This window comes from Nematolebias whitei, chromosome 2 (genome assembly GCF_014905685.2).
Source record: "Nematolebias whitei isolate Nwh7 chromosome 2, NemWhi1, whole genome shotgun sequence".
NCBI classification, from domain to species: domain Eukaryota; kingdom Metazoa; phylum Chordata; class Actinopteri; order Cyprinodontiformes; family Rivulidae; genus Nematolebias; species Nematolebias whitei.
This window is the reverse complement of record NC_056499.1, coordinates 58,673,254-58,686,035: the sequence shown is the minus strand read 5'-3', so window position 1 is coordinate 58,686,035 and position 12,782 is coordinate 58,673,254. Positions and strand designations below refer to the sequence as shown.

The window sequence follows — 12,782 nt, the reverse complement described above, 5'->3', positions numbered from 1 at the left end:
GGGAGAATGTGGTGTGTATGAGTGAAAAGTGTTGACAGGACGACACCCTCCATCCGACCCAGCTTTTCCTCGGTACGCTCAGTAGTGGACTAGACTCATTTACCTCTCTGACGATGAATCAGAAGAAGAGGAGCTCCAGTTAACGCTACCTTTCAGCGTCTCCATAGGATGGCTGTGACTCGTCCGAAGTAGTGACGATATCCCGTCTGACACAAGTTCACCTCAGCCAGTGGACCTCACATGAGTGGGGTTCGTCCGAGTTCCACTCAGAGGTGAAGATGTTATAATCCCATAAAACTCGGAAGAGCTCTATCATGTCAGGGTTTTCCTGTTTCCCAGCCAGACTCCAACAGAACTTCACAGAACTCACAGAACTGAGAACTGGGCACATCACAGAACTGCCACTTCACCGAACATCTCCGAACTGCTACCACACAGAACTACGATCATCTCAGCACTAGGAGAACTAGGAAGTACCGACATTTTAAAGGCTCTATTTCCGGTATATTTGAGAGTTCCTGATTGGTCAATATCAACCAGACAGGGGTGTGTTTTGTGATGTAAGGTGTTATGGAAAGTCAGAAACCAGCAAGAATGTTATGGAACAGATTGAAAATGTTTCCCAGACAGGCGAGAGAAATGTTTTGGCGAGTTTGGAGAAACAGGTGCCAACTTCTCTGCTTACGTCTGAGAGGATTTAAAAACAAGACAGTTGTTCCAACACATGTCTGCTTCGACTCCTGACCTTGGAAAACGTACACTGCTCATTCAAAGACAGAAATCAGAAAATGCATAATTACTCTGTAACAGGCCTTAACATGAATTCTACTTTGCATAAGCAACTAAAAAATCATTGTTACTGTTTTACAGTTAATAAAATTGATTAGTTCACTGTAACATCTAAAATGTTTGAACTAAAACACTTTGATTATCAAACATTTGTAAAACATGTAATGATAATAGAAAAGAGAGTGTTCTTTCACTTGAATTTTCAAGAAAGAAAGTCTCAGGATGGGTGAACCTGTATTTCTGGATTCAAATCAATGAAATGACAGTTTCTGTCCCACAAGGTTCTTAAGGTCAAGGATTTTGACCTTAGGCTTAGTTTTGACATCAGGTCAAGTTCACTACATATGTATATATATATATATATATATATGTGGTTTTTTTGTCAACCACGATTGTCCATTTCTTGAGTTTAGGAGCTTTTTTTTACGTTTGGCGATGTTTTAAAAATTCAGAGGTCAGAAGTGGCTCAACAAACACGCAAAAAAGAACATTCCTCTGAAAATGGTCAGGTACAAGCACAGAAACTGAGTGAACATACAGAGCAAGGCCAAAAACATTTTAAAAGACCTTAAGAAAGTATTCTCCAGTGGTCTCAATAAATTAGATCAATCTTCTGCTGCATTTGATACAGTTGATCACAATGTTTTACTACAGAGGCTTGAATATGATGTTGGGATTACAGGAACAGCTCTAAAATGGTTTAAACCATATTTGATAGATTCCAGTTTGTAAATGTAAATAATAAATCTACTTCATACACCAAAATTAGTCATGGAGTTCTTCAGGGTTCAGTGCATGGGTCAATACTCTTTACTTTGTATATGTTTCCATTAGGTAAAGTTATTAAACAGCATGGGATACATTTTCATTGATATGCTGATAATGCTCATTTACATTTGTCCATGAATCATGATGAATTAAATTAGTTACTGAGATTACAAGCATGTCTTAAATACATAAAACCTGGATGACTCTTACTTTTCTGCTTTTAAACTCAAAGACAAGGGTTGTGGTTTTTGGAACAGCATATTGGGAATAAATTTTGCAGTCTTTCACTTCCTCTGGATGGCATTAATTTGGCCTCCAATTATAGTGCAAAACACCTTGGTTGTTTTTGATCAGAATATGTCTTAACCACAATATTAACAAAGTTAGCAGGACCACCTTTTCCACCAGCATACTATCACTAAGATTAGAAAATTGTCCAAAAATGATGCAGAAAAACTGGTCCATGCATTTGTCACGTCTAGACTGGACTATTGCAATGGTTTATTATCTGGGTGTCCAAATACTTCTTTAAAACGTCTTCAGTTGATCCAAAATGCTGCTGCCAGAGTCTTAACTGGAGTTACTGGGAGAGATCATATTTCTCCAGTTTTAGTTTCTCTCCATTGGCTCCCTGTCAAATTCAGAATAGAATTCAAAAATCCTACTTCTAACCTACAAAGCTCTCAACAGCCTAGCTCCATCTTATATTACAGATCTTATTGTTCCATATTTTCCTAACAGAGCACTTTGCTCTCAGACTGCAGGTTTACTTGTGGTTCCTAGTTTCCAAAAACGGAATGGGAGGCAGATCTTTCAGTTATCAGGCTCCTCTCGTGTGGAACCAACTTCCAGTTTCTGTCCATGAGGCTGACACATTATCCAGTTTTAAAACTGGGCTTAGTTAAGTCCTTCCTTTTTGATAAATCCTATAGTTAGGGTTGGCTTGGGGTTCCTGAGCTGTCCCTTAGTTCTGCTGCTATAGGCTTAGACTGCTGGAGGACAAATTGACCACATTTCTTCACTATGCTGCTGTCTTTACTTGCTCTACTCTACCGGTTTTGTATTTGTAATTATTTCTATCTTAACATGCTTTTTTTCTTTCCTCCTATAGAAAGTTCACCTAGACCTGTCATTCTGTGCTCATCCGTTTCTCCTTTCTGTCCTCTCAAACCCCAGCCGGTCGAAAAAAATGGCCGCTTGTCCTGAGCCTGATTCTGCTGGAGGTTTCTTTCTGTTAAAAAAAGTTTTCTTTTCCACTGTCTCTTTTGTGCTTGTTCAGGATGGGAGTCTGCGACGAAGTGAAGATTCATCGCATCTTCTGCTTCCTTCATTAGAGAACTTTAATAATTGGTGCGTATGTGAATGTTTCTGTAAAGTGCCCTGAGACGACCTCTGTAGTGACTTGACACTATTTAAATAAACTGAATTGAATTTGAATTAAATTATGTTGCCTTCCCACTTCAAAAAAAATTTTTTTTAAGAAAAATATAAATAAATGAGGACTGAATCTGCAGTTTTAAAGAAAAGTAAATACTGGCTGCTATTTTAGACGAAAATGAACAAGAATATCAATTAACATAGCTTCTTCTTGCTCATTTTTATGAATAAAGAAGACCAGGTGTGTTTGTGGTGGGGAGTGTCTGTACACCTTCAATGCCATCTTTCCTACCCATTTATTTGGAAGGAAAAAAAAGTCAACATGTCTAAGCATGTCTAAACCTTCGATCCTGTGCATAAAACCTATCAAGCTCAAACCATCTTTTTCTTTAGATTTTCAAGTGGTCTAGCTTTCTTTTGAATTGTCAACCTTACATTTACTCCAATTGTTCTTACTGTTGGTTCCAAGTCTAGATGTGTTTATGTGTTATCATCCTCCAGCACAAGCCTTACCCTCTCTTTCCTCCTCCATGTGGCTGATTCGGAGGGCCATGACAGCCTTTTCTTCTCTGGCCCGATCCCTGGCACTGACTGCCTCAGCAACCATCTCCTGCCACTCCAGGCACTGAGCGTCATCAGCACTGCCAGATTCACTAGCCTGTGATTAGAGCAGAGCAAGAACAGGAAGTAATTTATTTTTATTTTTGCTCATTCTAAATAAAAGTCACAGAGGAGAAAAGTTTACCCATTTTCAGTTCTGTGGTTTTACATGCCTAGGTACAGTATGAGTGGGAGAGTGAAAGTTTGATTGTCTCGTTTGTCTCTATGTGTCCCTGTGATGGACTTGCGACCTGTCCAGGGTGTACCCCGCCCCTCACACAGTGATTGCTGGACATGGGCACCAGCGACCCCCCACAACCCAAAAAAGAAGAAGTGGGTAGAAGATGATGGATGGATGGATGGATGGATGGATGGAACTAATAAATTATGCTGTTGTTTTTTTTTTACTCAAGTTCTAGTCTAACCGAAAGTGTACAAAAGTACACATTAGATTCCATCATGTCATTAATTATGAGGAGTATAATGATTATTAGTGGGAAGCCCTAAGGTAGCTGGTCATATATAAAGTGGCAATATTTTGTGAACTATACTTGACTATAATAAAATAAAAGTTAGATTATATCTTTATCATCTAATTTTCATGATATATAAACAATATCCTATATGATATGTGCGCCCCCCCCTCCCCCCGAGTTCCCTCTGGAGAATCTCCAGAGCGGGTGATGGCAGTAAGGGTTTTTTTAGTCTGGTTGACGTTCATGAGAAACATGACAACACAAAATGCGTGCCCACTCTCCGAGCGTTACTCTGAGTGGCAGCGAGTGTGTTCCCTGGACAGATGGACGGACCATCTGATCAGAAGGGGTTACACGCTGCAGTTCACAGCTCAACCCCCACCATTCAGAGGGATTATAGAGACGGCGCTGTCTTCTCCAGAACTGAGCTCGTCTCTCCAGTCAGAAGTTCAGGAATTTCTGACAAAAAACGTGATTTCCAGAGTTTCCAACGGAGAGGAAAATACTTTTTTTTTCTCCTCCCACTTCTTCCTGTTTCTGAAAAAAAAAAACGGAGGGATGAGTGCCATTCTTGACTTGTTCATGTTCAGCAGTTAGATCATGGGGAGACAATTCCACATGCTGACAAACAGCTGCTGGAGAACTTCACCAGAACGACTGGTTCACCTCCATAGATCTGAAGGGCACATTTTTTCACATTTCCATCATTCTGAAACACCCCACACACGTTCTTTAAATGCGTGGAGACGGCTCTGCAGTCATTACACATGGCAGGAATGAGAATTCTTTGTATCTGGACTTTCTGCTCTTATTAGCTCGGTCCAGATAGGAAGCAGTTGAACAGACCAAAACTTTAGTGTTACACCTAAGGTTTTCTATAAACTGGGAAAATTTCAGTTTGTCCATCCCAGATGATTGTTTATCTGGAAGTGGAGCTAAACTCAACCACAATGAGAGCCGTTTATCACAGCCGAGAGCCGAAGCTCTGTCAGCTCAGCTCCGCCATGTCAAACCCTGCAGCATATTGACAATTCTACCTGTCAGGCGACTCCTGGGACGATGTCAGCGGCCCACATCATGGCTCCGCTGGGCCTACTTCACATGAGATGCCTTCAGAGATGGTTCGCCCGCCTGCGCATAGATCCTGAGCGCCAGAAGAGGGGGATCATCTTTGTGCCCCCCTCCGTGAGAACCGATTTGAATCAATGGGGAAACCCCTCATTCTGTCAGAGGGAGTTCCCATCAGCAGGCCTACGTCACACGTCACAGTTTTCACAGACACGTTCCTGTCAGGATGGGAGGAATGTGTCTGTCCCAAGCAGTGGGAGCACAGTGGCTGGACCACATGTCGCTTTACATAATGTACTAGAATGTTTTTCACGGTCTGAAACGTGACTCAGCATTTTGCCCCCTGCTGCGGGATCAGCATGTTCTGATCCACACAGACTACAAGGTGACAGCAGTTTACATAAACCGTCAGGGAGGCGTGCGCTCTGTCCAACTGTTACGCATCGCGAAACAGCTGTTGTGTTGGCCACACAAAAACCTGCTCTCCATCAGAGCAGTGTACTTTCCCAGCGTCCTGAACAGGCGAGCGGATATCATGTTGAGGGGCGGTCCCCGCCACAGAGACTGGAGCCTCCATCCTGAGCTGATTTCTCGGATTTGGACCAGGTTCAACCGAGCAGCAGTGGATCTGTCCGCCACACGGGAGAACGCCCAGTGTCAATTATGGTTCTCACTGAGCCCACGAGACTACCCATCATTAGGAGTAGATGCCTTCGCTCACAACTCGTGGTCAAAAATGCTCCTTTATGTGTTCCCTCCAGTCCTACTGATATCACGGACCCTGGACCGGGTCCGGGAGGAAGAACCGTTGGTCATCCTCGTAGCTCCCGAACGCATAAGCGCTCCGTGGTTCCCGAATATGCAGCAACTGATATTGGGTCGGCTGTGGAAACTGTTGTGCGGGGGTGCTCTCGTTCAGGCAGGAAGAGCGATCAGGAGTTACCCAGAAATAGGTCAGCATCTTTGGGTCTGTCCGCTGAACGGATCCGTTTAGAAAAGATGGGCCTTCCACAGGATGTGGTGCGTACGTTTCAGGGCGCACGAGCTGCTTCCAACACAACGCTGTACACATCAAGTGGACAGTTTTTCAGCGCTGGTGCGCAGAGAAAGGCGTGGAGGCCATCTCATGTCCACTAGGTAGCATGCTGTCATTTCTACAGCAACTGATGGATCGAAATTTAGCGTTGAGCACAATTAAAACTTATGCTGCAGCTATTTCTTCCTGTCGAGGTTTTTCGGTGACAGAACAGTTTTTAACCATCCGCTGATGAAGCGTTTTCTGAAAGGTGTACGGAGACACAGACTGGTGTCACGTCCACTAGCTCCACAGAGGGACCTAATGATGGTCCTGCACGCTCTGATAAAAGCTCCTTCTGAGCCGTTAGATCAGGATTTACTTAAATTCCTGCCATTTAAAACAGCCCTGCTGTTAGCTCTGACGTCGACAAAGAGAGTGAGTGATTATCTGCTCTCTCTGTGGCTCCCTCATGTATCAGAATTCAAGCTGACAGCAGTTCAGCTGTACTGTGTTTTAACCCTGCTCTGAAAAGCATCACAAACTCATTTGGATCGAGAGTGATAATCTTGGATGGGTTTTATCCTCTTCCTCATAATTCTGAAGAAGAAGCAGCAACATCTCACCTCCTCTGTCCCATGCGCGCGTTTTTGTGTTACGTTGTGCACACGGCCGCACTGCACCGCTCTCAGCGTCTGTTCGTGCATTACGGGGACAGCTCTTCAGGACGCCCTCTATCCACCCAGCGCCTCTCACACTGGTTGTGTGAGGCTATTTCTGAAGCTTACAGTTCTGGACTGGATCCTCCAGAGAATCTCAGAGCACATTCCACCAGAGGGTTTTCATCCTCCATGGCTCTGCGTGGAGGGATGACAGTGGAGGATGATTGTATGGTGGCTGCCTGGTCATCGCCATGTTCAATTATTCGTTTTTATCTACGTGATGTTTCTACTTTCTCCATGACCCATTCTGTTCTCAGGGTTCTGACAGAATGATTATTATTTGTTTCATGGAACCTCACTTTTGTGCTCACACCTGCCTGCATGCAGTCGCAGTGTGAGATATTTTTTATCGGTCACAAGTTCATGACTGCTGATTTTATTGTTATTAATCGATTCATCCTGAGGAACTGTTGGTCTGCTCTATTTATCTTTACACTGTTACAATTTGTATCCTCCATTGTTCCTATTCATAGTAGCAGGTCTGCTATCTCGGCCTTTTTTCCTCACCAGAGATCTTTTCTCCGGTGCGATCCTGCGCATGGAACGTGTATTTGTGCAGCGCCTAATTACGCACACAGAAGGCTGAGTGATTACATTTTTTTTTAGCAAGCAGGTGCTTCATGTTTTTGTCTGAATGGACCCAGTGAGGCATAGACTACATCCTGCTTTGCCTTTAACCCACTAGAGACAGCCTTAAAGGGTGAAGCCTATACGAAATAGAACATTGGTTATGTACTGTAACTCCAGATTTTATGAGTATAGGCGAAGCCCTTTAAGCTCTGGGCCTCACTGGTTCTTAAATGGCTGAAGAAAAAAGCTATTTGGGAGCCAATTGTCTGGTCTCACTGTAATTTATACGGACCGAGGGTGGGGCCCACACAGCCGGTGGGCGCGGACTAAAGTTTTCAGTGCTGTGCTGCGCGTGAAGGGATAAACCCACTAGCGATAGCCTTAAAGGGCTGCGCCTATACTCATAGAATCTGGGGTTACAGTATGTAGCCAACGATTTTATTTGTCTAACAGAAACGTGGTTACAACAGAATGACTTTTCTCATCTGAATGTATCTCCCCCATCGGGGTTTGTTTACATAGCCAAACCCCGCGAGTCTGGCCATGGAGGAGGTCTCGCGATAATTCACCACGAGAACTGTAAGGTCATGCTGGTCCACACACCTCTTTCCTCTGCCTTTGAGCACACTGTGTCTACTCTCTGGCCCTACCCTCACCGTTGTTGCCGCTTTCTACAGCCCACCAAAAATTAACAACTCTTTTACAAATGTCTTTGCTGCTCTAATTGCCCATCTCTCAGCTCTTTCACCCAACATTATTCTGCTTGGAGACTTCAACATTCATATGGATGAAGACAACAACCCCCTCACCAGAGACTTCACATCCTGCCTCGACAGTTGTGGCTTCCAGCAGCTCATTAACTTTCCAACCCACATAAAGGGCCACACTTTGGACTTATTATGTTGCTCTAGACTCTCTCCTCTTAACTGTTCTTCTGATGAACGTCTTTTTACTGATCACCTGATAATTTCATTCAATGTCAATCTTAAATTTTCTTCAGAGAAACCTCAACGCACTCTTTCCTTCCGTAATATCAAGAATATCAACCATGACATTCTTTTACCTCATATTAATAATACCTTCTTCACCTTCAATTCTTCTAACCCAGATGACCTCGTCACATTCTACAATAACAGCCTCACCAACATCCTTAATTCTGTTGCTCCTTTGAAAACCCGGTCTGTCTCCTTCTCCAACTCTGCACCCTGGTTCACTCCAGAACTCCGTTCTCTGAAATCCAAAGGTCGGAGGTTGGAGCGACTCTATAAGAAATCCAGTCTCACAATTCACAAGGAACTCTATGAGAACCACATCATCCTGTATAAGGACAGTATTTCTCAAGCCAAATCCAGCTACTTCTCTGACATCATCAGCTCGAATGTTGGCAATTCAGAATCAGAATAAACTTTATTGGCATTGCACCGAGATACAACGCGAATATTTACGTATAATCGTCAGAAGATGGGCGGAGTGCACAAAGCTGCGGCTACAATAATCAGCGCGGCCTTCTTATTCTTATTCAGAATAATATTTTGCTTAGATAAGAAAAGGAAAGAAAACATGAGGAGAGACGGTATAAAAAAAAGATCTCTCACACCATGTCCTAGACAGGGCACAATTTGAGGCATCAAAAAAACCTACCACAGCAAAGCAACATAAACAGACGTTATACATGAACATATAGGCGGTGAAAACATTGAATTTTAAGGGAAAGTTGTAGCATAGTCCAGAGCCCCCCCTCAGCCATTGTCCAGATAAGAGGTGACGTTCATCTTCAGCTCAGTTGAGGTTCTGTTACATGTCCACGGCCTTGGGGAAGGGAGGGGTGAGGAAACAGTCAAAGCATCTTTGTTGTTTTCTAAATATTCCAGGAGGAGTTGAGATAAGTCCGGCATCAAGGCCACAGTTTGGGTCAGGCAGAACTCGTGAATTGTTTTTTCTGCCTTTAAAGTCTCGCTGGTACATATTCTCTGATGGAAACTCCAAAACAGCTGAATTGATCCTTTACTCCAAAGTCAAGCTCACAGCTTTCTCCAAGATTATTCCCACAATTTATGAGTGCTGCCAGGGAGATCACAGTCCTGATACAGCTGCTCCAAATCCCTGTCACAGCTCCACATTCAGTCCGAGCACTGTCAAGCTTCAACACCTCCACACGAATTTGTAGACAACCAGATTCCACCAATCCAAACAGTAGATTCTAGTCGTCATCATGAATCCAATTTGTTCCTTAAAGAGGTCAGAGGGGTCCTCCTTACCCTGACTCCTGTCGGGAGAAGTTGATCGATTTTGTTGAGAGACCAGCTGATCCTTCCAATTAAGAGGTATGCAGGGAAAAAAAAAGAGGCTTTTTAAGGGTTTACAGGACAAAAGAGCACAGCAGGGAAGCGGGTGGGGGGGCAGAGAGGGAAAACACGTCTGGTTTCACCGTAGAGTAGCAAGGAAAAGAAAAAAAAAGACTCAAAGATTCAAAGACTTTGTTCTCTCTCCTGAACTGTTCCATCTCATCTCCTAACTCTTTACCTTCTCACATGGTTTCCACAGAATTTTGCAACTCACTGATGTCCTATTTCAATGAAAAGTTTCTTTCAATTCATAAACACTTTGGACCGAATACCGCCCCCAGCATCTATGTTGAACTCCCCACTCCCTTACTTTCCCTTATAATGCAGCTTTAGGACTGATACCCAGCCAGTTTCACACCTATCAAATGGGAACAGAGGGGCCTCATCTGTGAATTAGATTAACAAAGACCTTAAGAAACCCCTACTGTTAAGGTGTGAGGTATGATTTGTCAATCTACATATGTATGTGAATTTTATCTCTACTTTATAACCTGAATCCCACACGCTTTGCTCTTTGAATTGAGAAAGCTCCTCGGATGAGGAGCGAAACGTCTTCTGTTACAAATAAAGTCCAGTTTTGTTTTGCCTTGAACATTTTTGGAACTCCCCCCTCCCTCCCTCCCCTTCTCTGTCTTCTCCATCCCCTCTGCTGATGACATTGCTGACATTAGCCCTATTCGCACGGGATTAGTTTTACCTAAGGGCCAGTGTAATCTCCCCAACATCTGCTTTTTATGTGGCACATTTGCACGGGATAACCAAAGCCTGAGATTTAGCTGAACGTTACGGACATCTTTTTGATATGATGTTAACGCGCTGTGTTGTTACGACCAGGCCGGTCCATATAATGTTTTTAATGTACGGTCCTGGACGGTCTCAGGCTTTGATGTGGTTTTTTTTTTTAATCAGAAGAAAGAAAACTAAAGAATGCACAATATAAAATTGTGTTAATCTATGTGTTGAGGAGGAGGCAGGTCCGACCGGCCAGTTTAAGAGGTTAAAAAAAAAGTTGCGTTAAGCTCAGATGGACAGCTGTCACCAAGCGCATGAGCGTCCGCACGTCTGCTGACTCATCAGTTGAAATGGACTTGCGACCTGTCCAGAGTGTCCCCCGCACAGTGACTGCTGGACATGGGCACCAGTGACTCCTGCTACCTGAAAAGGAAGAAGCGGGTAAATATATGGATGATCAGTTGCACGCATCTCCACACCTCCTGTAATCTGCGATGAAGGAAGTAAAAGCCGAAGCGAAAAAGAAAAATACATAAAAATTAAAAAGAAAAGCTGACACGAAAAAGAAACATATGGTATTTAACGACCAGCTGGTTTAAGAGGTATAAAAAAAAAAAAACATGTTACGCTCCGATGGATAGCTGTCACCAGCTGTGCGCATGAGCGTCCGCGCATCCGCTGACTCGCCAGTTGAAATGGACTTGAGAACTGTCCAGGGTGTCCCCCACCTCTCGCACAGTGATGGCTGGACATGGGCACCAGCGACTCCCGCTACCCAAAAAGGAAAAAGCGGGTAAATATAATGGATGGATAGATGATGGGTCAGTTGATCACGCCAGAGCCCTATAAAGAGAGAGTTGCGACACTCCCATAGAAAGAATGGAATGCTGAAGTCACGTGGGTCATGCAGCGGCAAAAAGTTCCAAACAGCAGCGGTTCAGCACTGAACGTAGTTCATTCTCTGTGTTTTCTCCGGTAAGTTGATGAAAATGTGACACTTTTTGCCATTGTGAAGCGTTATCTGACTGTTCTGTACCACAACTTATCAACATTAATACTTCATGTCTCCAGTTTTAGTTAATGAAACATGTTAAATTACTAGTTGTGTTTTAACTGCAGCTGCTCTGCAACATGACGGTTTAAACGGGTCGATTTCTAATTCAGCGTTTTAAAATATCTATTACTGCTTAAATTTTGAAAGGTGGTCTTTTTTAAATTTATGGTAATTCCAGTTACTGAACTCAACTAGAAAATATTTGGCCTTTTTTGTTCTGAGAGATTCATTCAAGCTTTATTTCTACAGGTAAATCCCATTGAGCCTCGAGGACTCATTTACAAGAGAGACCTGATTTAACAAAGAATGATGACAACATGACAACAAGACTGATGTAATTTAGTTCAAGTTATAGATCATTTGTCAAAGACTGCAGCATAAATTGTGACATTATCATTAAAGAAAAACGTGATTGTGGAGATGAGTCAATTTTTCATGTTTTCCAGGTGAACCAGAGGAGAATGACTTCATGAACTGAATGTTGCATTCAAAGTATCACAAAGGTACAAGATCTCATTTTCTGTCTTCTATTAATCAATAACAGCTGAATCAAGATGTTTGAATAAAATTACTTTAACACCATAACCTTCACAAAGTTGGTATTTACTGCAGGACTGTTCATTTACATTAGTTTTATATTATTAGTTTAGTGTTTGGTGATCATGGGTCAAGTTGAGATGAGACTCTTTCAAGACAGAACAAGAAATAAGAATTATTACAAGAATATATCAGCATCAATAAACTGTAGGACAGTAACAAAACACTTATTAAACTATCACAGGTACATTGAGATGGAGCTGGAAGTTCTTCTTCATGCCAGTTGTCTTCATCTGATCTTTTGTAAAAATATGTCAATTTATTTTCCATTAACATTTTTCTTCGCAGGACTGAGTTAATTTTCTTGTCTGTGAGTTTCTTCTGTCCTGTTTATGTATTTTTTTGTTCTAATTGTTCCTCAGGTTGTTCATCTCTGTTCCCTGACTGCCTGTTGATTCATCCTCCTGGTCCTGTTGATCCTGGATCATCAGATCCTGACATGTCCCCGTCCTCTGAGGACACATTTTCATCTGTCCCTCATCTCACGTGCCTCATTTCTGTTTCTTCCTCAGTCTCTGAAATTACAACGTCACTGTTAGAATGAAGATTATTGTTCAATAAAAATATGACATGAATTATTTAACACTGTTCGTACCAAAGTTTAATTTAGAACAATATGTGTGATCACTGGTCAGATCACTGGTCAGGTCACTGGTCAGGTCACTGGTC

General features: G+C 42.7%; 1 protein-coding gene across 1 annotated transcript in view; it reads right to left on the bottom strand.

The window, feature by feature from the left end:
• Positions 1-12,782, bottom strand: part of LOC119427455 (coiled-coil domain-containing protein 69) — a 168,043-nt gene that overhangs the window by 27,040 nt on the left and 128,221 nt on the right. The window contains exon 6 of the mRNA XM_037695080.1: positions 3,447-3,592. Within this exon, the coding sequence (XP_037551008.1) occupies positions 3,447-3,592 (146 nt within the window). The remainder of the gene's footprint in view (positions 1-3,446; positions 3,593-12,782) is intronic.